Source organism: Lutra lutra, chromosome 2 (genome assembly GCF_902655055.1).
Source record: "Lutra lutra chromosome 2, mLutLut1.2, whole genome shotgun sequence".
NCBI classification, from domain to species: Eukaryota; Metazoa; Chordata; class Mammalia; order Carnivora; family Mustelidae; genus Lutra; species Lutra lutra.
In genome coordinates, this window is record NC_062279.1 from 161,136,546 (window position 1) to 161,164,119 (window position 27,574).

General features: G+C 44.5%; 1 protein-coding gene across 3 annotated transcripts in view; it reads right to left on the reverse strand.

Annotated features, from left to right (window-relative positions):
• Window positions 1-27,574, reverse strand: part of CCDC149 (coiled-coil domain containing 149) — a 99,370-nt gene that overhangs the window by 51,839 nt on the left and 19,957 nt on the right. For 2 of the 3 annotated variants that reach the window (XM_047719023.1, XM_047719022.1), the window contains exons 2-3: window positions 14,794-14,955; window positions 12,804-12,842 (exon numbers count right to left, since the gene is read on the reverse strand). In XM_047719023.1, the coding sequence (XP_047574979.1) occupies window positions 12,804-12,842; window positions 14,794-14,955 (201 nt within the window). Of the gene's footprint in view, window positions 1-12,803; window positions 12,843-14,793; window positions 14,956-25,641; window positions 25,647-26,943; window positions 26,951-27,574 lie in introns of those variants that run through there. The other variant, XM_047719024.1, reaches the window with a different exon arrangement.

A 27,574-nucleotide genomic window follows, 5' to 3' on the forward strand; every position in this document is an offset into this window, starting at 1 on the left:
ATTCTGATTTTCTCAGTTTTCCATTCTTATCAGATAAAATTTGGTGAAGGATGCAGAAAATTAATTCCCATCTTACACTTAAAAAAGCAAAAAAAAAAAAAAAAAAAAAAAAACAAAAACAAAAACAAGAGACACTGTGACCAAATGACTATTTCTGGAAGTTTTTAGAAATCAGATCAATTAAGCTGGATCCCTGTTCTGCCACTCACAGGGCTGGGTGACCATGGGTGAAGTACTCGACCTCTTGAGTCTCCCCATCTGAAAAAGCAGCTGCCCACACATATCTCACGTGACCATGTGATACCTAAATTGAATAACGAACACAGGACAACTACCACAGTACTTGGTATACGGTAGGTGCTGCTTAAAGGGTTAGCTCCTCCTGACTGTGTCCTTCCAGTGGCCCCAACTCAACCACTCAGCGAACGGCTGGGTAGACACGGCCGAATGCCTCCTCGGACACAATTAGCTCCTTTGTGATCCTGCCCTTTTACTGCTCCTTATTCATCCATTTGCTTATACAACAAATATTTATTGAGCACCTACCATGTGTTTTAGACTCTGCATATACAGCACTGAGCAGGACAGACAGAATGCCTTGCCCTTGTACACTCCCATCTGAATAGATGATATTATATTACATTAGTTACATTATGTTGCCATAAAATACAGAATGACCTACTGCTTGAATGATGAGAAAAACAAAGTGGGCAAAGGGAACAAAGTGTGCCAAAGGAAAGGACCACATTTAAACCAAGATTTAAAAAAGCAGAGAGAGCCAGGATGAGCCTTGTGGATGGGAGTGGGGAAAGTTCCCGATAAGGAAAAAGGCACCCTGCTTCCCTCACTCCTAACACATCCCAGGATTCTGATTCCCGATTTCCAGTTGGAGAACAGTTCAAGGCCACAAGGACAGGCCGACCCCAGGGACCAGAGTACAGTGATGATTTAGCTCTTGAATTCCCTTTCCTGGTTTCTCCCCTCTATCTGCCACTCTCCTTCCTTAGCACATGGTAGCACAAGTGGGCTGCCTCTGCTTTCCTTCCACGGAACCCCAGAACATTTCCCAGACATGAGCTCAGCTAGCATAATCCCTCCCTCACAGACCAGAGGGACTGGCCCCACGGAGGGGCGGGGAAGCAGCGTCTCAGCACCCACTCTGCAGGAGACACAGCAAAATTCACCTTCACGGCGCCTGCCTCCTCCTAACCAGCAGAAGGGAGGCTCAGGAACAAATGCTTGTAAGAGTGACAGCGAAGGGGATCAAGAGGACACTTATCAGGACAAGCACTGAGTAATGTATAGAGTTGTGGAATCTCTATTATTCACCGGAAACTAGTATAACATTGCATGTAAACTATACTGGAATTAAAATTAAATTTGAAAAAGAGTACCTGTGGAAACTTAATAAAAGACACGCCCCCCCCGACCCCGTATCTACAATGTCCTTAACCTTTTCTTTTCTTTCTTTTTTTTTTTTTTAAGGATTGCATTTATTTATTTGAGAGAAAGAGTGAGCGACAGAGAGAGAGAGCAGGATCAGGGGGAGAGAGAGAGAGAGGGAGAAGCAGGCTTCCCGCTGAGTGTAACGGCCAACGGCAAGCTTGATCCCAGGACCCTGGGATCATGACCTGAGCCACGGGCAGACACTTAACTGACTGAACCGCCCAGGTGCCCCAGTCTTTCCTCTTTGAATCAAGAGTGGCTTGAACTCCTCAGGTAGCGGGAAGACCCTGATGTTCCGTCACCAGCCTCAGGTCGTAGCTAAACCAGTACAACCCGATCCATCCGTGGAGAAGGGCTAGTCCTCTACCTCCAACCAGGCACAGAGCATAACTTTTGTAAAATACAATAAAAATCAATCACTAGAAAAGTGAATTTGGGCGCCTGGGTGGCTCAGTCAGTTTAGCATCTGCCTTTGGCTCGGGTCATGATCTCAGGGTCCTGGAATCGAGTCCCATATTGGGCTCCCTGCTCAGTGAGGAGTCTGCTTCTCCCTCTTACTCTCCTCTGTTTTTTCTTTCTCAGTAAATAAATAACATCTTTTAAAAAATGAATTTAAATGGCATCAGGGTAAAACCCCCAAGTGTTTGGTAGAGTCAACAGACATAAAATCATGCTGTCAAATCGTCACAGAAGTTTCCAAACATTCCTCAATTTCTGTGTTTATCACGGGCCAGAAGCGAGCTGCCTGGCTCCCGGCATGGTCCTGGGGCCTCACTTTGAAAAGTCCTGAGCTTGGAGAGCTGCCAGGTTATTTAGCTATTAGCACAGGGCGGGCACCTGGTATTCACATCATAGGTTCCAGTGGTATGGGAAGCAGAGGACAAGGCTGCTTCTGGAAACAAGGATTTGTGGAGCCAGTGATGTGACTGATGACCATTATTTACTCTGCAGCCGGCTGAACAGAATTCTACCAAAATAAAGCCAGGCATTTCCATAGTAGCCACAGAATGGTGGTCCATTAGGAGCGCAGAGCCTCCATGCTGGGTTTGAGTAAATCTACCCGTGCTTTGAAACCGACCCCGCTGTCGGGTATGGTGGGGAAGGCACCCCGCTTCAAAGCGCTCAGCTGTAATTTCACATTTCCCAGGCTGGGTGACTTGTCAACACACATTTCTTTTCTATTCAGTCTTTTCAGTCCTTCCACCTCCTCAACTCCAAAACAATAACTTCGGGAACTGGAAAATGACTGCTCTGATAGGGTACCTAATTCCTTGACATATACCTTAAAGAGGAAAAAAAAAAAGAAAAGAAAAGAAAGAAAAGTAGTCCATTTCAAAGCACTCGAAATAGAGGAGAAAAGTTCACACGATTCTTTTGACCAAAAATAACACCCATGACTCACACACGCTCACTCTAACAATCCATCAAGCTAACACGTGGGGTCTGCTTATAATTTATCAGCTATGCAGGGCGTTTTGTCTCTGTGTTATTGAGAAGGACTCTGTGACCATCAGCTGGCAATAGCCACACTATGTAAAGGAAATGTCAAAGAAAAAGTGGCAGACCGCCTAACCCTGGGAAGGCTTTTGCAGGGAAGGAAAACCAAACCGATCTCTGAGAGATCGTTTCCTCCTAGATCTCTGGGGCAGGAGCTAACATAAATAGCAAATCGTAAAAGGGTTTAAAAGCTCTTTTAAGTATTCAGACCTAGCCAGGGCCCACAGGAAAGGTTGACATTTTAGCTCTGATAACAGGGGAATAAATACAGTAGCATGTGTTGTAGGACCCATATACTGCAGTGACTCTTTCTAGCTGCAAGTTCATGCACATCGTGATCGGGAAGAGAGACGAGCAGGATTGGATGGGAACGTCTCTGGGACATTTGAGGCCAAAAGGATTCAGACACACCTTCGTTGAGGGACAAGTCAACCCCCAGTTACCCAGTAATGTCTATAGAGATGCACTGCCAAGGCCAGCCCGTGGTGTGGGCACCATGACTCTCATGGCAATTCTCTCTGCATAGAGATGAAGGCCACAAATCCTGATGGTTATTGTGGGGGCAAAGATCTGGAAGGTGTGAGAGCAGTGTGATCTCACCCCAACCTTTTGCCTTCTGGGGGGCAGACATTCTCACTAAGACAGAGAGCCACATGGGTCAAGGGAGCCGTTCATCCAGCTTTCTTCCAGTCCCACCGCACCCTAGGCTCCAGCTCTTGCCTCAACCACTGGGTTTTGATTCACCTATAAGTGCCATAAAATATGTCAGAACAGTTTACACTCTAGATGCAATATAGTTTTTAAACTTATAAGAAGTGATGGCAGGGAGATTTTAAAAAATCAATGATATAATCACATTTGGCAATGACAATCACAGGTAAGGACCCTAGTTTCCAATGATCAAGTAATCAACACTGGCTCACAAGGAAGGGATTTCAGGACACTAGTTATAAAAACACCACCCTGAATCCTTCAGATGGGGAGAAAAGAATCCACTATACACCATTTTTCTCCCTGAAGTAGGAAAAGTAAAGATGGATATGAAGGGGATCAGAATATGCCACTCCAAAATATTCCACTTTGCCATGAGGATATTTTGAGTTGAAGGCAATTGTGAATCAACAGATACAGAGAGTTCCCTTCCCTCCTCCCCATTTCTACCTAAAAGCAGGGCATAAATTTCCCTTTGTGAAGCTGTCCCAACCTCTTTCGTACCAGGAAGAAGTAAGCAGCCCATCACGAGAGAGCCATTTGGGGCACCCCAAGATCTGCATTATACAAGACTTACTAAAATAACCCTTGGCTCCCATTAATTTCCTATACATTTTCTAGTCACTTTCCCATAGCTGATCATCCCTGGAAGCCCAAATGCCCTTTCTTTTATTAAAATGGTATATAAGCCCCTGAGCCAACTACTTCTTTGGGTTTCACTTCTTCTGTGAACTCCCATACATATAAAATAGCCATAAAATTGTATACTCTCCCTTCTGTCTTTTGTTAGTTAAATTTGCAGGCTCCCATACACTGAACCTAAGAGTATAGAGTGAAAAAAAAAAAACAACACAAAATAAAAGAAAGTAATGAAAAGTTTAAGATTAACCATCCATCCTTGCACTAGCCCAGACACCAGCAAGAGCAGAAAAAGGGGTGGGCCACATATTTCCACCTGAGTCCTTAAATAATTCAGACCAGCGACCAGGCATCAGGGGCAATACTCCAGGGGCAATCCCCCATGTCATCCTGAATCTCTGTAATTTATTAGACACATATCACTGCAGGAACCTAGCCATGGAAAACTTAGTCTACATCACAATATAAAAATGATGTACACCAGAAAGTCCTGGTGACATAAAAGTACTGACGTAAAAGTACTTATCAAATTGCTGACATAAAAGTACTTATCAAAAGTGGGAGGGAAAAAAGTTAAGTAAGAGCCAGAGAGACAGGTAAAACTGTGACCTATGCAATTCCTCGAGAACAGTAAGGAAAAGAGAAGGTGAGGGGGAAAGAGACAGAGACCAGACTCAGAAACCAAGCTGTTGCATGAGGTGTTAAAAAGTTTGATGCTGTGTTGGGGCACCTGAGTGGCTCATTTGGTTAAGCATCTGCCTTTAGCTCATGCCTGATTCCAGAGTCCTGAGCTGGGGTGGAGCAGGGAGTCTGCTTCTCCCTCTTCCTCTGCCCCTTCCCGCCGCTTGTGCGCGCTCTCTCTCTCTTGCTCTCTCTCTCTCTCTCTCTCTCGCACTCACAGTATCATACACACGTGCTCTCTCTCTCTCTCTCTCTCTCTGAAATAAATAAAGTCTTTTTTTAAAAGAAGTTTGATGCTGTGGACTCCTTAAAGCCATACCTTTGGGAGGGCAGAGTACTAGATTAAACAAGAATATGTTTAAAAAAATGTCTGATGAAACATCAAGTATACTTGAGCAGTGTGATTGATAGCAAATTTAATTGCAATTTTGACTCTGCTGCTTTGGTCTATGGTGAGTCCTGTGTTAATAGTAATAGACGGAGACTTGCTTTGCTGAGCAAGGGCTCCCTATTCATAGCGACTGCCAAAGTGATGACCTCTGCTACAATGACAGTTTTCCTATTTACACAGAAACAACCACCCAGAGCTCCTGCCATACATATGTTCTGCCTGTGCAAGGAGCCCTTGGCAGACTCCTCCCACCTCATAACCTCAACACACGTGCTTGCGAATGACTGCATTTCCAGGCCCATAGGCAAACACACACCCAAAGGTTTGGAAGGTTGCTGTGGACACGAATGTTCGCTTCATCTTGGCCATTATGATTCTGCATTCCTTGAACATAAACATCCCTATCTATAAATTGGGGGTGGGGGTGGGGGGCACTCTCACCTTCCTCCCAAACTCCCTGCAAATATCCACAGAGCTGAGAGCAAGACCCTCCCTCTAGTACTCAGAATGAAATTATAGTCACTTCATTCGGGAGGGCTCCCGCAAGCCGGACCTGGATTTCTTCTCAATTTCCCTGGCGGAACAGGAAAGTTGCACTGTTCAAAGAGTCGTGAAAAGAAACATCTCAAAGCACTTGAGATCTTTGAAGGAAGTTTTAGGTTGTGAGCATCAAATCCAAAATACATAGAGCCGCTCTGATTTGCAGTCCCCGGGGGACGAAAATAAGATTAACCAAAAAGACTTTCGTACTGAAAAGTAAAAGACTCCCTCCCATTCCACAAAGGGCCAACCCATGCTCTGTTTTCTCCAGGCTCTCTCACTCTGGTGCATGACACCATCTAAATAAGCCATCACTCTTTAAGGGAAGAAAGCAAAGGCTCCCTCTTAAACCTGAAGGAATACCTCCCGTGATATGTCGGCTTGAAATCAAAACGGGAGAAGACAAAGATGCGTTTGATTGTTTATTCAAGGAGGAGTTGGAATGGGGAGAATGTGCTGCCGTGACCCCAAAGAATCCCATCTTCTAAGAAGATTAACCCAAGATAATTCAAATTCCCTTTGTCTCCTTTGGAGGAACTGCTTGTTTAACAAAAGAAAAATACTGAAAGGGTTGTTTGAGATCTTTTTTTTTTTTTTTAAGATTTTATTTATTTATTTGACAGAGAGAGAGATCACAGTAGGCAGAGAGGCAGAGAGAGAGAGGAGGAAGCAGGCTCCCTGCTGAGCAGAGAGCCCGATGTGGGGCTCGATCCCAGGACCCTGAGATCATGACCTGAGCCAAAGGCAGAGGCTTAACCCACTGAGCCACCCAGGCGCCCCAAGGGGTTGTTTGAGATCTTGTGGTGATCTCTCTCTGCAGTGGAAAGAAGCACTCTGTGTAGAGTTCTGCCTAGAGTATCAAGAAGATGTTTTCATTTCAATATCCCAGGAGAAGTTATTAGTGCATTGCTGTTGTCATGATTTCTTCAGTTTCCTTAACGCATGATTTGCCATTGGAAATTGAGTTGTTTTCAAAGAGATTCTAAGATCTAAAAGAAAGCCTCGACAACTATATTTCTAGAACTATAATCATGAAAGTTCTGGTCTGTCTCTGAGGAGGAGACAAAAGAGGCAAGAAGATATTTATGACCAGACCCTTAGTTGCCATGAGAAAGAACACTGGCTTTACCAGGTAAAGATTCCTAGCTGTTTCTGGCTCTCCACCACTTCTAAGCACATCAAAGCACTTCATCTCTGGACTTCCAAAATGGGTTAAGTTAAATGTTGACTCGGCTTCCTCCCCACTCAGTCTAAGAGTCGAATATAGAACAATAAACCTGAACGAGAACAAGGAACTACAAGTTAGCAGATCTGGATTTTTAGTTCTGCTCCATGAACTGGCTTGGCAAGTCAGGGGAAAAACAGAAACCAGCCAACATTCATTGAGCACTCAGCAAGTCCCAGGCAATGAGCGTGATGAACACTATCATACCAGTTCCTCAGAGGAGATTTATGAATGCGTCTCATGGAGGAATGTGAACCTAAGAAAGGGTAGGCACCATGCCAGAGATCACCCATCAGCAGGTGGAAGGGGAAAATTCACATCAGTAGGATTGGATGCCAAACCTGGGCTCTTTCGGCCTGCTGTGAGCTGCGACGCTGCCTCGCGACTTTGTGCAAGACCTAACTTGCCAGTGGGACATTGGGAGACAGTTGGGAGGTCACATACATACATGCATGCATATATGGTCTCAGAAAAGCACAAAGCACTACTGAGGCGGAAGATGCGGTATTGCTTCTACCTACATTTGAGAAGAACCCTCAACTACATTTGTGTTCAGCTGAAGGTGCTATGACAAAATACCATAGTCTGGGGGGCTTATAAACTCCAGAAGACTATTATTCAGAGTTCTCCAGGCTGACAGTCTGTGACCAGGGAACCAGTGTGGTCAGGCTCTAGTGAGGACCTCTTCGGTTGTGACTCCTTGGGGCACCCTCCGGGGGATGCAGAGCAGAGCAGAGAAAGTGAGCTTTCTCATGACTTCTGGAAGAGCACTAATCCCACTCATGACAGCTCTTCTCATCCTAACTATCTTTCAGAGGCCCCCACCTTCTAATACCATCACACTGGAGGAGCATAGTTTCAATACATGAATGTTGGGGGGACACAGACATCCTGCCCATAACAATGATCATAGCAATCTCTCCCTCTGAGTGGAGACACGAACAGGGAAGACTGAAGTAGAGACCACAGAAATTCCACCTTCCCAATCAAGAAACGAGGCTGATGGGCAATGAAATGGCTCTGTGTGGCATCTCCTTTTCTAATATGTGGATCTTTGGACCTCCATGTCCCACCTGTTAACATGACAGCTTGCTCTTGTTCCAGTGCTTTCTGCTTAAGTAAGTGCACCTGCTTTTCAGCTGGAGGGGTAAATATTTTACCCACTGTCTTGCCTTCGTGATAAACATGTAAATTAATAAAGGAGACACCAGCTCAGAGTGCATGCTTTTACCTGTTCCTGCTAGACGAAAAAGTGAAGAAAATAATTTTGCCTCTCCCTTCCCGTCCTGTCACATGTGTGTCAAAGCTGTCTTCTTCTGGCTAAATGCAAAGTCTCGTTGCAACCAGGACCGAAATACTTACTGGTGCATTTTCGTCCCCACACCGAGCTAAGGAAGAAGGCATCTTAACACTCACTGCCAAAAAACCAGCCACATGTTTCTATAAATTAACTAAAAGTAAATAAAATTTTAAAAATGTATTTTGAATGGATAAAATTCTTTATATTTCCAAATCCTGGAACTATTTCTCCCCACTATTTATCAAGACATCTCTTCCATCACTAAGCCAGAATTCTCTCCCATGCTTTGGGCTGTATTCCTCCCTCCATAGCATCAATGGCCATTACATCTGATTTATTTTAATTATTTTGTTTATTGTTTGTTCATAGCATCTCTACTAGAATTAAAGTGATTATATTATTTATCATCTAAACCAAGAGGCTCTGGAGAGTGAAAAGCCCTAATACAAATTATGCCAGGACAAAATGGAGATGTTCCTGGGGAAACAAAGGGTGTGGTCACCCTAACTACAATGCAAGTTCCAGAAGCTCGGGGATTTGGATCTGACTTTTCTCAGACCTGTGTCCCCACTGTTTAAATTAGCACAAGACACCCATGAGATGCTCCATAAATAGGTATTGAGTCAATGTGGCTAAGAGCATGAGCTCTGAGTGGACAGCAGGGGTTCATACTCTGGCTCCAAAACCAACGAATTACGTCATTTCCCTGCAGTAATTTCCTTGACCACCATATGCTTCAATTTCCTCATCTGTCAGATGGCGACACTAATGACAGCACCCACCTCACACGGCTGCATGAGAACTAAATGAGCTCATCCATAGTACAATGCCGAACACAGGGTCTGTACACGGCTCGAGCGGTCACTCCAAAAGGTTGGCTGCCATCATTACTCTTGGTCATTCCAAGGTCGTGTGAAGAAGGCATGTGAGGCAGACAGTTATGTCTGCCTACCCAGCACCCCTTAATATGACAACAGTAGAAGCCTTCTTGTGTCTATAGAATGCTTGGCTGTGCCTGGCCAACCCTGAGATGGGCCCCTGGCTTGAGCCTGGCCTAGAGGAGCTCTCACTTGAGACTGAGGAGCAACTTTTTTCTAGAGATCAAAGATGTGGAGTCACATTTCCCATTCTACAGAGAAAGCAGGTTCACAGAAAGAAACAATGGCTGCTGAGCGCAGAAGAGGGAGCTGGGGTAGTCAAAGCCCCGGCTGCATTTCTGCCTCACTGCTCTCTGCTCAAATAACCCTCTGAAGTCCTATGAGCCAGGAAACCCCTCTTGGACCCCAGCTACTTTAACCTGCCAAATGGAAACAAAAGGGTCCTGACAAGGGCCATGGTGGGCAGATTCAACACACTTTTATATAACTGATTAAAAAAAAAAAATTTAAGGGAGTTGAGGTGGAGAAGGAAAGGATGAAAATATTTATTGGTGCTCACCCTTTGCCAGGCACCATGGGGAGGACTCTGCTGGCACCACTATGTGGTAGGTACCATATTTATTCCCATTTTATGGATGAGACTGCTAAGACTCAGACACCCAAAGGAAACTTCCCAAGGCCACACAGTTATTTACAGGGTCACCGCTGGCTTCCGAGCAGCCCTTCTATCCTCGGTGATTAATCGAAGCCAGTCAACACATGGCACTCTCCTGGTGAATGTCAGTAGACCAGGAATGGGAGCATGTCCTACACTAACCCAATTAGAATGGAGAAAAGCACTTCCATTCCATGGCTGGGGGTTTTGCCTCTCCTGCTTAGGGGAACCGGCCTTAGAAGAAAGTGAAGTTCTTTATTCTAAGTAAAGAAGACGAAAGAGAAAATTCAAGAGTTCTCTATCTCTTCAAGAGAAAGCTGGTGTTGAAATTGGCACAGTGGTAGAGTGGTCAGTTAAAATATGGGATGCCCTGCTCAACTTGAATTATAGATAAATAATGAATAATGTGTTGGCATAAATTTGTCCCAAATATTGCATGGGTCATACTTTGTCTTTTTCTTTCTTTTTTTTTTTTTTTCTTAAGTAGACTCCATGTCCCGTGTAGAGCCCAACACGGGGCTTGAACTCAGGACCCTGATATCATGACCTGAGCTGAGATCAAAAGGCAGATGTTTAACTAACTGAGCACCCAGGTAGCCCAAGGGCCATACTTTTATCCTAAAAACGTTTTGTTGTCTATCTGAAACCCGAATTTCCCAACTGTCCTGTATTTTTTTTTTTTTTAAGATTTATTTATTTATTTGAGAGAGCCAGAGAGCCTGTGCATGCTCATAAGGGCAGGGACTCAGTGTGGAGCCAAAACACCAGCCTCCACCTCCTGGCTTGAGATCATGACCTGAGTCGACTCTTGAGTTAGATGCCTGACTGACTCTGCCCCCACCCAGGCACCCCCTAGGGGTCCTGTGGTTTATTTGCTAAGTGTGGCACAGTGGAGAGAAGGAGTACACATAATGGAGAAGTAGGATGCTCTACCTTTGAACTTCTGGTTTTGCAAAGTCATTGATATTCTTTACTGTTTAAACACTTCAGAATTTCGGTTGCCCGCACCGCAACCCATCCTATCTCATGCAGCAAGTCAGAGGTTCCAAACCAGGCAGGAGGGATACAGAGCCAAAGTCACACCATTGTACAAATCCCAAAGGGACAGAAATTGAATGCTATATTCAAATCTAAAAAGCCATCGCTGAGGACATGGTACTTGCTTTTTCAGAGCTATATGAATGCAGCTTGACAGACTCACTACAATTCTTCAGATTCTCCTTGGTCAATGTAAATTTTTTATTATAAAGTCATGGGACGTGAATTCACTTAAACTGTAAAACCCCTTCATGAATACTAATAAACTTGAAAATTGAAAATTTTCAACAAGGATGACTGTTCCTAGCCACCAAAAACCACAAAAACATCTAGTAATTCCAGATTAAGGACAACTTTTAGACATTCATGATAAAATTACACCCTTGTAATTTTGTTTAGAAAAAAATCAGCTCTATAGCAAAATCTGACTTCAGATCAAACCTGGAGTGGTACAAAACAATCAAATAAAATAGGAAGAGAGTATAGGAATGAGTAGAACTAAATAACCAAAGGGGTAACTGAAGGAAGGAGTTGCGTTGCTGTTTCAGGGTGAAAGTCCTGTGTGTGGGGGAGGGGGGGGCATACTATTTACTCAGCATCAAAAATCTCAAGGAAATGGACCCGACAAGTTTACATGTGATATCAAGTATATTGTCAATGAACAAAAACAGGATGTCGAGTTAACCATTACAGCTATGAAGAAACAAAGCAATTCCTGTATCTTTATTTCCTAGTTTTGAAGCCCTGCTCTGAGGCAGAGGCTTCTCCATAACATGGAACACATAGCATTAACATCACCATCATCTGGGCTCACTTCAACCCCATAAAAAGCTGTATTTCAGGGCATGTTAGTAGAGAACAATTACCAAGTTGAGGGAAGGTCTGACAGAGATACCTTTGGAAAACAACAACATAAATATGTATGTATGTATGTATGCAACTGGATTAAAAGAAATATGATTTATGATATTCCTGGACATAATGTTTTAGAAATCTTAACTGTCCCCAAATTAATCTACAAATTTAACAAAGCCCCAATCAAAATACCAATAGGTTGGTTCATTTGTTTTGGTGGAATGAGAGGAAGGCTTGATAAAATGTTTGTAAGTTTTATCTGGAAAAAGTAACAAATAGGAAACACATGAATAGCAAGAGCAAAGGGAAGGAGACGAGCCCAAACAGATGTCACAAGTATTACAAAGCCAAAACCAATAGAATAATGTGGTACAACACCAGGACTACACAGGAAGCTCCATGGAACAAAACAGGAAGTTCACAAACAGATCTACAAATACATAAGATTTGTTCAACGACACAAATTAAGTATCTGAAATCTGTGGGGGAAAAATGGATTCACCTATAAATGATATGGGCTATCATTTAGTAGAAAAGAACATGTGAGTTTTGCTGGTAAGATGGTTTTAAAAGCCTGAAATGGTAGAGGCTGAATGGGAGAACAGAATCCATCCACGAACAGAATGCTAAAGAGTGACAGCCCTGAGCTCCCAACTCATGGCTCCTGACAGGATTCCCAACAAGAAAGGGAATGCTGTCAACTGGTATGCCCTCTTCCCCCTTGTTAGATGTCATTGGGTTTCCTTCCATACCATCACCCCCACAACCGCCAACCCCTCTTCTCAGTGAGCATTTCTCTACTACCTGTTCCCCACTCTGTAACACAAAAGGATTCTGGGAAGTTAAGAGAAGTTCTCTATACTTTCTGGATTGCCTGACACCCCAGTCATTGTAAGGCATTGGTATGAACAATCTGAGAGTTACCAAACTTCAGGAATAAGGCTTACCTGTTTCCTCTTTTCAGGGGGAAGTGACAGATCTCCATCCTACAAAGAAACAAATATTACACTTTACTTTAAAAAAAAAAAAATTGTGCTTAGATTCAGGGAACTGAACAAAACTCCGAACTAAATTCAGACCCTCCCACTCCTTCCCCCTGCAATCAATAGTGTGCTGAACCAAATTCAAATATATTTTTTTAGGATTTTTTTTTTTTTAATTTGAGGGAGAGAAATACAGAGAGAAAGAGCATGAGCAAGGAGAAGAGGGAGAAGTAGGCTCCCCACTGAGCTGGGAACCCCACATGGGGCTTAATCCCAGAACCCTGGGATCATGACCTGAGTTGAAGGCAGATGCTTAACCAACTAAGACACCCCGGCATCCCTCACATATGCTTTTAAAAAAATTAAGTATAAACTGAACCAGTTATTTTGGAAAAACCTCTAGGAAATCAGTTCCAATTAGGACCAAACCTAGATACTTTCTAAAACCATATGAACCAAGTAAATACATGAAAAAAACTGGATTTATCTTTGAGCAGAGCCAAAACTGAGATAGTAGTTCATTTGGTTTGAGTCCAATCCCTCTTTTAAATAGTTAGATCCAAAGGAATAATAGTGGATGCACACATGCTTGACTTTTCTCCACGAGCAGAACAAGTTGGGGGCGGGGATATGGTAGGGAAGAGGGGATAGGATATGGTTAAGATAAAAGAGAATTAACTGAGAACTTGCAGTCCTCTCAGAATCTCTGTCTTAAAAGGATTCATTTTCCCCTCCCCACCCCTTTGGTGCCACCTGGAAATAAAAAGAACTTAGGTGACGCATAAATGCTCATTAAACCAGTACTCTTGTCTCCCATGCTGCCTGAATAGAAGTCAACATTATGTGGAAACTTCCTATTCTATTTCTACTTCAGGAGAGTTCAATGACCCCAGCTTAGATGGCTAAATGTTAGTCATTGGGTCAGCACTCAAAAACAGAGATCGTAACGTTGTGAGGAAAAAAAAGTGGAATGCATCTGGTTCTCTGCCGTTGGTACCCTCCATCTCAGTATAATCTGCAGCCTTAAAAATCTTGCCACATGAAAACCCAGAGTGACTCTAAATGCCCGGCATAAAGGAAAGGTAAAAGAAATTATGGAAATCTTACTATGCAACTGTTTTTCAAAAGGAGTTAAATTTGTTCGTATGGCCTAGAGAAATGACCAAAGGACTCAGTGAAAAGCAAGTGCTGGAACTATGTTTACACAGTGGGGATGAGCAGAACTCTGCAATGATGGAAACGCTCAGTATCTCACCGTCCCAACACAGTGGCTATCATGGAACTCTTCTACATCCACATAGTCCCACATGGTATCCTACAGGGATTGGGCCCATGAAGTGTGCCGAGACTGAAGAACGGAGTTTTCAATTTCACTGAATTCTAATTAATTTGAAATGGAATTTAAATAATCACATGTGGCTAGCAGCTTCTGGATTACTGCAGATTTATAACATGAATCCTCTTTAAACAGGGTGCCTGGCAGTCTCAGTGGGTAGAGCAAGCAACCTTTGATCTCCACGTGGTGAGTTCTAGTCCCAACTACCCTGAGTGTAGAGATTACTTAAAAAGAGAAAAGAAAGGTAAAAAGAAAAAGAAACAACAAAAAGTGATAAAAATGATAAAAAACAATGAAAAGCCCCATACAATTAAACTAAGAAGGAGGCATATACAAACACATTTGTATGAGTTTTCATAGATGCCAGAGGAGGCAGTCCGGAAGCACACGCTTCTGCTAGTGACTGGGGCTGGGTTGTGGAGGGAACAGGGGTGACAACTTCCACTTCTTCATTTTTCCATGTTGGAACTGTTTGAACGTGAATCTCCCCTCACTTTCTTTTAAAGAACTGGTGTGTTAAAATCCTCACTTTTTTTTTCTTTTAAAATTTTAATTCCAGCGTAACCCACTTTCTATCTTAGTGAGGGCATGAGAACATCACCGTGACGTAACACGTACAATCAGCTCCCGGTACTTCTTCTTCAGGGACTGATGGCGCTCCCGAAGCTGATTGGCCATGAGTTTGTACTGGTCCCTTTCTTGCTGGCATGTGTCCAGCTCCTTGGAGAGGATCAGCAGGGCTTCCTTTTTACTCTCCAGCTTTCTTTTACACACCAGGTACTGCAAAACAAAAAAATCCAACCAGCGGGTCAAAAACGTCAGTAGACCACCGTTTAACACACTCCCTGTTTCATGCTTCCTGCACAGTTGGTTTTGTTTTGTGGAGTTTTTTGTTTTTAGAGAACATATATCCAGGGAGGTCAGTCAGTAAATGATGTATGCAGTAGGTATACAATATGCAGACAGCCATGGTACCTGACCTACGCCCCCATGACAGAACCAAAACCTTGGATGTTCATGAACTTTAGCAAACTGGGATAAACAGATAAAATACTTTAGCCAACATATAAGTAAAAAAGCAAATTTTTTTAAATGACATGGATAGATAGTTGGACCCAAATTTTGTTTTAAAAAATATATTTAGGTAAGATTATGTAAAATTTTATTAAAATTCAATGAAATGATATACACAGAAAGATAATTCAATACAAATTTTGTAAAAATATTAGTAACAACTCTTGGCCACGTGTTTTTTATAACTTTATTCTTTGTGCTTTTCTGTGTCTTCTAAATTTTCTAGAAGAAACCCATGTGGCTTTACTATAATAAGTAAATACAAAAAGTGCTATTAGAAATAACTTAATTGAACTATAAATCACTGCAGAAGAATTCCCTTGTCCATTCACCCCAGGAGACATTTTCTTACCTGAGAATGTTCGTTTACTAACTCCACCAAGATGTGTACAACTTCTATAACTCCAATACAGGCACCCACTACCCAGGCACCAGATGAGCTAAGTATTTTAGCCACACATTGATTACCCCCAAACAGTTGGGTGTACCTAGCTGGAACTCTTCCTCAGGGGGACAGGATTTCTTCATCCCTCCTTCTCTCCATCAGCCCATCCCCACCCCGACCATGAACCACCCTTACCTGATAATCAGCCACCACACGGGCCAGTGTGAGCCTGACTGGGACTCTTTACTTTCATTGGATATACTGCATCGCCTGGCATTATTCACGTATGTGAAATGTGGCATTAAATACCTTTTGAATTTGCCCCGTAAAAGACCAAATTCAGAGCATTCATGAAAACAATTTATAGTTTCATTATACACTCTGACATGAGCACTTTGTCATTATGGACGCTCACACAAAGCAGAGAGAGAATCAGCGCTCCCATACCATTGGAGTCAATGCTCTTTTATGGACAAAAAGCATTACTCATATATAGTGCTTGCTTGGAACTGACTTTGTTAAGTTCAATTTCAAATAAATGAAAGGGGGAAAAGAGAGTTTTGTGCATTAGCACAATTTTTTTTTCCTTAAAAAAAAAAAAAAGTAATTGCTTAGCTTCAAAAACAAAGGGGAAAGAAAAACCATTCTGAGACGGATTTGAGTTCTAAGAGAGGACACTTCCACCTTGGGTGAGTCTTATTCCTGGCAGTAATGAGGTTGGAATCCTGCCTTAAAACGTCCTGGATTTTTAAGACTTTGACATCGTCTTCGTGGAGGCAAAATGGTTCTGTTGCCACTGTGATTTCTCAGGAGTAAAATCCCCAACGAGTAAATATCAGAGGAGAGCGGCTCAAAACCTAAACTGCAATGTCCTAAGGGAGGTACTGAGATTCCACAGGAAAAAAATCCCGTTTACACACAATTTAACAGATCTGCCCTTGCGCCTTCGGTTCTTTGCCCCGGATCGGTAAGCCTCGGTTGTCAGGGCTGTTAGTATTGGTGGCACAGAAACAGCCACCTTTGTCCCTTCACTTGATCAGATTCAACTCTGAGACCCCAAAGACACTGTCTTCCACCTTCGGGGAAGAAAATTCCAATTGCGTGGAGACATTGTGAGGTGCTGTAGGCAAGATTAGCCATAACATCGGTCTCGGGAAGCGGTAAGGGCCACCCCTTATTGGCAAAGTGGAAATTCAGGTTCCCTGACCTTGAACTGCTGTCTATTAGGATCCAAGAGAGAAGCAGTTTCTCTCCCAAGGCCTGGTTCAGATAGGGCCTTGGAAACCGTGAAGGGCTGTAATAGGACTCCCTTCCCTTGGGTCCAGAGTACCTGGCAGGAAACAGGCACAGAGGCCTCTGTGAAGACAGTGACCTGGGAGTTGCTGAGGGGCGTCCCTGCAGCTCGAGTTCCTTCAAGGCACGAAAAACAGGACCATTATACCTGCCCAAAGGGTCAGAAAGCAAACACATTCCATACAGAACCTAGAGCCACAGCAGCAAAAGGGTGGTCTTTCGGAAGCCGCTGCTCGACTGTGTTCTTCTGCTTACTCGGGTCTAGACCAGCAAACGGCAACAACTGCCCTCCGTGCCACTTATTTTTATCAAGAGAACAAATCTCAGGCTGGAGCCTCATTTCGGAAGCAGCTCGAAGTGGTGCTGCCCCGAAGACGGGACGGCTTCCCCGGAGTCCCCCGACCCTGCTGTGGCAGAATCAAGAAGGAAGAAGAGGCTAGAGGACACTGCTCTGTGTCCCCCCACCCCACCGCAGGCCGGGGGTGCTGGTGGAACTGCGGCTGCCCGGCCCCAGCTCAGAGCCATGGAGTTGGAATCTCTGTACCGGCCCAGGCTCAGGAATCTGCATCGTTAGCCCACGGCACGGGGAATCTCACTCCGGCTACACTTTGAAAACCCAGGCTCTAGAGGCCTCCTGCTTCATACTGTGTCCAGAGTTAGAACCCTAACTGCAATAGTTTGAGAGGCCAGCAGTGGCCCGCGGGTCCAGGGGCGAGGCACGGTCTCAGAACCGTTCTGTGCCATTTTTTGTCGCCCAGAGGGGGACCAAAGTGCAAACAAGGGCTCTGTTTTCCTGCACCTGGCCAGAAAGCTTATGTCTGTTATCAAAGTAACAACAGAAAACTCTGTGGGGGGCGTGGGGGGAGAAGCGATATTGGGGAATGGGAAGGAATTTCTCGCACTCATTCTAAAATGGTTATAGTTTGGTCCCTGTGGTGATGCTGTTAAAATGACCCATTTCCTAGCCCTCCAATTGGAAACAAAACAACGAAAAAACTGGAAGGGAAGGAAAAGGTCCTGAAGAGCCTCCTTGTTGGCAGCTTCTGAACAACGGGCAAGTGCACGGATCCATCCCCAGCCTCCGGCAGGACCGAAACCTGATCAGGAAGCCGGACCAACCAAGTGACCGTGCTTGAGACATTTCAGCTCCTAAAGGAGGACAGGGTAAGTGTAGAGGATGGAGGAGGTGGATAACAGAGAATCAGCAGGCAGGGCCAGGAGTCCTCCGTCCGAAAGTGGGTCTCGCCTGCAGCTAATCATGAACTGTGGGGGCCCTGGGAGAACCACAGAACAGAACACACACACCCCGCCTGGAAGATGAGAGGGGCAACCAGGGTGCCCTGAAACTTGAGGAACCCATGATTTTACCCCCATTATCCAATATCATTGGGGGTAAATGGTGTCCAGGAAAACATGGGGGCGGGGAGGGATGGGGCTCCAGTCCAGGAGGTAGGACTCACTTCAAGCGCCCAGAAATTGCTTCCTCTGCCTTATCTAGGACAGAGCTGGCTCAGTGGTTTCCAAAGATCACCCGTGACCGTGGCAGTTTCAGAATCTCTATATAGCAGGGATTATCAGATGCCCACTAACTGCCGTGGGTGCTGGGCGGAGGCTGTGATCACAGTAACGATTTATGGCAGAACGAGAAAAGGCTAATGCCTGTGCGGTTAACATGAGCATCTCTCTCTAATATTTCCAGCTCTCCTTTCCTTCCAGGCCCATGGCAGGACTGTCCCTCCCTGTGCTTTGGAGTAAGGTAGAGCTATGTAACTTGCTTTATCCCATAAAATGGGCCTCTCAGGGACATGAGGTTCTCCCAGGGTGAAAGCACTTGAGAGTCTAGGTGAGAATCGCTGGTCCTTCTCCTCACTGGCTGCAACAGGTGTGGAAGCAGGTACGGCCCTGAGGACGAAATGGTCTTGACTGTGGTGTCAATATAGCAGATGACTTGCCCTGGAGAGTCCGTGGGGTCCACAGAGACCATGACATGATCCAGAAGTAAAATTCTGTGGTGTTAAGGTATGGAGATTTGGGAGAGGTGTTTGTTACCAGGGCCTAACTTAGCCCATCCCAACTCATGGAGTCGAATCAGAGAACGAGCCTAGGGAGACCGGTGAAGAGGATATTTGCCCCTGGTCTGTGCTTCTGTTGAACCATCACAAAGATGAAGATCCATCACTGTGAACCAAAAGCATAGTTTCTGTGACAGATGCTCTCCGTATGGATACCTTCAATCCTCACAGCAACACCGTGAAGTCACTGACCTCCTCGTGTACAGTGTGGAAAGGCTTATGCAATGTGCTGAGGGGCAAGCAGAGTCAGAATTTGAACCCAGATTTCTGTAGAGCCAATCCCTGGAAGCCCCAGTGCCTTAAAAACTAAGCATTCCATGAAAAAGAAAGGAAGGAAAGAAAAATACCAGAATATTTATGGAGTTTCTTCCTACTTTGAGTTGGTATTCCCAGCACGAGGGAGCTATGGAAGGGCAGTTTTGAGTTTGGCTAGTTTTTAGACCTGGAACAAATGAGTGAAACATTCATCTCTTCACCCACTCCCCTCCACTTCTTGGGAGCCTGCCTCTCCTTTCCTCAGATGAAGCCTGAAGGAAGATGGGAAAAAACAAATGGACTCTACAAGCATCTCTCCCCTGTGCTCCTTGAGAGGGAGCCAAGTGGAAGCGATAAGGTTACTATCCACTTATAAGAAATGGGATAAACTACAGGGCGTCAGAAAAGAACCAGAGGACTATTTCCTCCAAAGCAGCCAGGCTGGAACAGTTTTCTGTAAGCTATAGCTGGTCTCAGCCACCCATTCAACAAATATTTTCTAGGTGCCTTCTCTGTGTGAGGCACAGAGCCAAACACTGGTCCCCTGAAGGGATAAATGATCTTGTTGATTTTGAAAATGAAAAACATGATACCTGGATAACAAACCTAATTTCCACAATCCCTTACGGGTTTTTCTGAATCTCCCCGGTGTTCACATCCCATTAGTGACCTCAGTGATGTGAGGGCGTTTATGGTCTTTATGCCACTAAATGTGAATCTTTAGATATTTGCTGAAGACAAATGAATGTGTTTGATTATTGACTAAGCCACCGCCCTATAGTCTGCTGGGGCCAATACATAATATTCTGTATGCTTATGGCAATTCCTCTCAGATTCCAATAACTCCTGCTTCTGAAACGACTTTGGGGCCCAAGGATTTGGAGTAGGGAACCTGATGTTTACTTGAAAGTCTCCCTCACCAATCCCTATGTAGTCTCGATGACATGTGTGTGATTAACACCCCGTCTTTCTCAAACAGGAATTGTCCCAAACCTAAGCGTTTATTAGATTTTGACTTCCTCGTGTAGACCAGGAAAAACTAAAAGTACATTACATGCAGTAAACCTTCAAGCTGCTGTAATGCTGTGGGTCTATTCCCATAGCCTATTTTTTTTTTTTCTTTCAAATTAGCATCGAATGCAGGAACTGGGATAAAGCTCACAGATAACCCACACGACTTGCCCCAAACCGCAAAGAACAACGTTCCTGGCTACTGGATATTTTCTAAGAGTGTTTTCCAAGTCGTGGGTCATGACACCTTCATCTGGGTACCGAGATCAATTCACTTGCAACCCCTCATTTTCTTTAAAAAAAAAAAAAAAAAGATGCAACATAGAACAGAAGAGAGCACCCATGCTGTTTCACCAGACTTCTCCTTTAGAACATGGGTGTAGGAATAAACACACACACCCCTGTGTATTGTCACACATTTATTGTGGACCATCATCTATAGACCTGTTCTCTACTATTCTGTAGGAAGCCACTCCATGCATTTACTCATTCACTGGACAAATACGGAATGAAGCTCCCCAAGGGAGACAAGAGTGGGATGAGGGGGTGGGTTCACTGGCAGGGGAGGAAACCTACATGGAGGACTCAGTGCTTGGTGAGTTTTGAGAGATGGGGGCCATTATGTAATGCAGATAATTAGAGCTTTGGGATGAAGGCACAGCCCTGATTAGTTCAGACCTGCCCTGCCCACCTCACTGAGCTCCAAAAGGAAGATGCTGTGTGAAATTTGACTTTATATGCTTTTTCAAAATTAGAAGTATTATTCTTCTCACATTAAAGCAAACAAAACACTTTTGCAGACACTCCCTCATTGGATGGTCCACACTATATGACAAGTGGGACAAAAACTGTTTCTCCCACTTGACAAAGTAGCTGAGATTATCTTTCCCAGAGTCACATACCTAACTAACTACTGTCAGCTCAAACCAGGACTCATTTTTTAAAAAGATTTTATTTGTTTATTTGAAAGAGAGAGTGAGCACAAGCACTTGTGCAGGCAGAAGGAGAGGGAGGCACAGACTCCCCGCTTTGTGGGGAGCCCGATGTGGGGCTTGGTCCCAGGATCCTGGGATCATGACCTGAGCTGAAGGCAGACACTTAACCAACTGAGCCACTCAGGTGTCCCTCCCTCAAACCACGACTCTCAACTACAAATTCCAGGCTCTTTTAGTATTCGATATTGGTACCAGTTACATGAGTAGCAGGTCCACATATTACCGTTCTTGTGTCTAAACACATTCAGAACAAGACACTCAGAGATCACTGTGCACTGAGCACCGCATTTTACGCACAGTATGTTGAGGCCCCGTTTGGAAGACAGGCTGCTCTCCTGGGGCCTTTTCAAACACATTCCCTGGGGAAGGGCTGAGGCGTAAGAGGCCACCCACGCATCTGCTCAGGTGTCAGCCAAACCCGTCCCAAGAGTTCTGGCTGGCTGCGTGCTGATGACCACACAGGGCTCAACACCAAGTGAATCACAGGCATGAGACACTTAGTTTTTCAAAGGGCACTTACACAATTATGCTGGTTGTGATTCAGGCCCCGGGGCCTCTTTTCTTGGCTAACCCAAATCCTCCCCCCACCTCAGCCAGGGTTTTTGTTCATTCTGTTGGCTTTTCCATCATCTCTGTGCCAATTTTACCTAAATTGGTGTCACCAGCTCAGACTCTCATCTGTACTCACTCTCATCTCTAACTTGATGCCTCCATTGGAACATATGAGGGGCAGCTTGGTCTATGACCACATCGAGCCCACTCCAACCTCAGGGCCTTTGCATTGCTGTTTCTTCTACGTGGCCCATTCTGCATGGCCCGTTTCCAGGTTTCCTTCAGATATCTGTTGTAATGTCTTCTCAGGAACCTTGTCCCTGTCTGTCACCACCCAGAATCTCAATCTTTTCATACCGTGTTACTTTCCTTCATTGCACTTGTTACTTGACCTTGAGTTATACAACTCACTATTGGTTTATTTTCAACCTCTCTCTCTCCAGATGCCTGGCACTAAAAACAATGCAGGGTACTTACCTGGGGTTCAATACATACATATAATAAATGAGACAATGGCATACATTTATCTTACCTTGACATCCTGTGACACATGTAGTTTTGTCCTCTTTTGAGAGAGTTTCAAACTCACAAGTAGTAAAGACCTCAGGAATCCTCTAAGGCAGGCCTCTAATTGCACAGATGAGGAAGCTGGGACTCAGCATGATACACTGGCTTACACAGGGTTGGCTAGTGGGACCCAGAGTCAAAACCCAAGCTGAGGGTTCCCTCAGTCCGGTGCATTTCTCTCCACCCCGCAAATCAAGGTACACATCCCTAGCAAGACATGAATGCCTATAAACTTAGAACGGTGCCTGGTCCTTTTTTATAGCAATAAAAATTATTAATATAACACAAGAGATAATAATAGATGATAATGTGACCTGACCATCACTCATTAATCATTACTAACTACAGCACACTAAATGCTATAGAGAGGTATACATGGAGCTCCCAGAAACCCAGGGAAAGGCAGTTTGAATGATGGCTGACAGATCAGGTCGGACTGTGAGATCTGATCAGCTGCCTTACCTCCAGCCGGAAGGAGTGCAATGCCTGCATTTGGATCTTGGCTTGACCACTCACTGGTTACGTGATCAATTACTCAGCCCCTCTGTGCCTCAGTTTCTCTATTTGTTAAATGGGTATAATCATAGTATCTTCATAGGGCTCGTGTGAGAATTAAAGCAATTAGTATGTATAACACACTTAAAATAGGAAGCGCCATATGCGTATTGTACTCTACTCTTCTTAAGCACAAGGAGAGGATCACAGCTCGGCAAAGAAGGGGCTCGAAGAGTTGGAGGAAGATGTGAACATTTGGAAGGGATCCCAAAGTACAGGTGGAGGGGTTCGTTTTGTTGGGGAGTAGATGAAGTTGTGACAGGTAGCGGTGATGGGAAAATAATATTCCCGGCAGGGAAACGGCCAGAGCAAAGCACAAAGGTGACACATGGGAAGACACGCTGGGCCGTCTCTGGCATCGGGGTGGGAATGACGCCTGCATCAGATAAAGCTGGAAAGAGAGACAGATGGGTGGTCAGGTCAGAAAGGGCCTGGAAGTCATGCTGGAGAGTTCAGATTTTATTCTTCCAGCAAGCAGGAGCCCTGAGGGGCTCTGTATAGGGGAGTGACATTAAGAATCCTTTGAGGAAGACAATTGGGTCCTGACATCACGTGGCGTAAATTATCTTTGACTCTACTGCTTGGGTAAAATTGGTTGCTGAGCTCCCAGGGGGAGGGGAAGGCAGCTGGGGATGGGGGCTTGCTTTGCAGACATACCTCTGGATCCTGCCGTTTGATCTGATCTGTCAAGCCTACAAAGAACATACTGACTTTGCTGTTTCTTAATATGGATTCTGTTATCACCTTGTCTAACGCAATTCTGTTAGGGAGGGTGCTGCCCAGGCAACAAGAAACAGGCATGGGTCTGGCCTCAGCCTCAGCAGCTGGTATCAGAATCCTATCGACAGGCGATTGGGTTGCATGGCAGCCCAACCCCGTCCAAGGGCTGAGCCCAGGGGGACAAGCCACAGGAAAATGCCCCCACTTTCTGGTCACTTGGGTGGGGCCAAGGGATACACACTTGATTCTCCTTAGGCTTCCATTTTTGCTCCCTAGTCAGGGTGTAATTCTGCCTGGTAAGTTTGAGTGTGGTTTAGGGGCTGGCGATATTTGCTCTCTTCCCTACCCAAGGAAAGGTGGGTTTGGCTTTGTTTTCAGTAAAGAGGAAGGAGAAAACAAATTTGTATCTTTGGAATGTCTTCTACGTCCCAGGCACTGTTAAGAGTAATACTAAGGAGAATTGGGCCTTTATTTCATTACCATAGTAAGTGTAGCAGCCTCTATCCAGCGAATATTGTTACTTTCCAAATTGTACTAAATGCTCGACTTGAAACATTATATTCAATCCTACAGCTATCTATGAAATAGATTGTACAATTAGCCCCATTCTAGAGACGAGGAACTGAAGCTCAACGAGGTCAGCTTACCCTTCATTACTAAAGGAACGAGTAGCACACCCAGACTGTTCTCTGCATTGATCAACCAAGATCCTTTGGTCATTAAGCAACAGTAACTGATCCTCTCACATAGGCATGTCCTGGAAAGACTCTGGCACACATAGAATTAGCGGGATACAGGGAGGCAGCAAGGTGACTCTGGAGGCTGAAGGCAAGATGAGGTGCCCGTGCAGGAAAGATCAGATCAGAGGCCACCAATCAATTGGGTAGAACTCTGCTACATTTCAGCCTTTTTCTCTCTTCAAGGGTTCTCCAGCCGCCCAAAGCAGATGGTGTGCCAGCCTTCCTCTGGGGGAGACCAGGACACCCGGGCTGTCACCCTGTGCTCTCTCTGCAGATTACATCCAGTGGTAATACCCTCCAAAGCGGGGTGTAGTTGGAAAGGAGAGAACAATGAATGTTCACCCCATTCATCTGGGTGGATCTATTCCAGTGAGCTTATTTCTCAGCTTTGCTAAGGTCCTCCCTCCCCTTCTGGTGATTTATGAATAAAGACTGAAAAAGAAAGAGTGGGCATTTAATAACAATTCCTTTTATTTTAATGGACCCCTGAGTCTTTACTGATCATACCCAGAAACACACATACAGTGGTGAAGTTTCCAGGTTGCAGTGGGGTAAACACCTACCTAATGGGAAAGAAAAACCACATACCAACTATACCGGGTAATTGGTGAAACGTGAACGGAATAAACTTGGTAAAATATGCCCAGTTTTCGGCATGTATATTAGACATCATGAAATATTTTTATTATCCTCTCAAATATAGATTTCTTTTGAATTGCATTTCAATTATATTTTTAAAGCACAATTCACAAGTCATTTGTTAATGTTAATTCATACCCGCGCAGAAGCACCATGAAGATAGCTTCGTGCTGATCCTCTGAAGAACCCAGACCCATAGTTTTCACCACTGAGTGGCTTTTATCTACCCGTTTACTGTTATCTGCAATAAAGCAAATCATAATTTGCTACAAGGAAGATCATAATAATTAAATGTCTATCTGACATACTACATTACTATTTAGATGGCTTTACGAACAGATAAATGCAGAGAGGGATGAAGGTAGCCGGGATGTCAGGAAGGAGACCTCTCCACCAAGGGACTCTCACCCTCAAACAGTGACTCATGGGCCTTGGCGATTTTTACTGATGGAATCAGGCTAGTTCTCATTAGCTGCTGCAAGAACATACCCGCCAATCCCCAAAGGCTTTGCCGCATGATGATAAACGTATGTGGCTGAAGGGTTGGTGTTCAGGAATAATTTAGAAACTTCTCAATTCACGGACTCACTCTTTTCTTAGAGGTATACCTCCCCTGGTCCCCCTGTACTCTGTCACACCCTCTTCCTACCCTATCTTCCGTCCTCCTCCCAGGATACCTCCTTTCTCATCCAATTTGCAGCTTCAGGTAAACAGTACTCAACAAATGACATAACTTCACCTTCGGATAAGCCACTCCCACCATTCCCGGAACCCCTACTTTGCCCTGCCTTGTGACGTCTGGCTGGGAATGTCACGATGGCCTCCTTGTCTCCCTACCTGTCTAGAGCAGGTACCAGTCCCTTTGAAAACCATAAATCAGGTCTTGCCACTCACTCATCTTTAAAAATATCTCTGTTAAGGAGACTGAGAAACAAGAGCCTTTCGATTCCTGGCTGCTGTCCACCTCTGACTCTTCCTGGCTCCTCACAGCCATGTGACATTCTGGGTACACCTTAATTAGAGCATCACAACCACCTGCCCACCTGTCTGCTTCGTCACAGACTGAGACCTCCCTGCAGCCAAGGTCCAACTCATTCACCTTTGCATCTCCAGAGCCAAGTTCCTGAACGAGAGTGAGTGCTCAGAAGTATTTGAGAAAAAAATGAATTTTGGTTCCTAGTAAGCTATAATATATATTTACACACACACACACACACACACACACACATATATGTAAATATATATGTTTGTAATATGTTAATAAGCTAATCAATTATTATTTATTGTTAAGCCTAAAACTCTCAATTCCATTTCAGCATCATTTAGAAAAAGTCGTCTTGGGCGCCTGGGTGGCTCAGTGGGTTGAGCCGCTGCCTTCGGCTCAGGTCATGATCTCAGGGTCCTGGGATCGAGGCCCGCATCGGGCTCTCTGCTCAGCAGGGAGCCTGCTTCCCTCTCTCTCTCTCTCTGCCTGCCTCTCCGTCTACTTGTGATCTCTCTCTGTCAAATAAATAAATAAAAATCTAAAAAAAAAATAAAAATAAAATAAAATGTCCTTAAAATGTTTCCTTAAAAAAAAAAAATAGAAAAAGTCGTCTGTTTGCAAAAACTTGGTATGTATGGAGAGGTCACAAGATGGCTCCTATAGAATTAGCAAAATGGCATTTGCATGTCGCCTCATTTTTATCGCTTAAAATGAGCACTTCCCCAGATCACAAGGGCATAAACTTCCTTTGCCACCTTCATTCTCCAGATAGGCATTGAGGACTATTGCTTGGAGATACCCTGAACCTTGCCAGGCCAAGTTTGGGCATCTATGGGGTAGGAGGCCCAGTGAGGCCAAGCCCACGCAGATGGCCATGTCACTGAGATCCTGCAGCCTGAAGGCACCCCGACCGAGCTGCGCTGACTCACCAGCACCTGTGCGAGCCACCTTCGCTGGACGTGGCCGTGTACCCCAGTCTCCAACTATGTAGCTCCCGAGCATTTCCACAGCCCTGTTATAAATCTGTTTGTCTCTGTAATTTTTAGATAACATTTCAGCAATTTCAGGTTGGTAACTTAATGATTCTAATGCCATTCTCTAAGATGACTTTTTTTTTTTTTTTTTTTTTTTATGATCTATCTTTCTCGGAGTCACCGTGGCAGTTTCCCCTCTTCGGTATTACTTTCGACAGGCAAACTTTGATTATTCAAGTGCCCCAGGGGATGTGCTGAAATTTAAGTTAAGTGAGATTTCAGGTAATTGGAAGAGTTTATAATATGAACTATAGTAGCTGGGGGGTATGTGAAATTCACTGACAGTCTTGGTTAACTGAAGTTAGGAATAATGAAGGTTTGTCTGGATATCTATTTCAATCCTTCGCCCTGTTATTTCTCCCTTCCTCCCTCTCCCCACCTTCTCAGTCTCTATGCTGTCTGTGTGTGCTCCTGTTCTTTGCAGGCCTACAGAGATGAGGAGGAAATGCAAGGAAAAATGACTGGCTTTCCTCCTAGTTGACCATAAATGGTGGAGGAAATCCCTCTCATTTGCTGAAGATA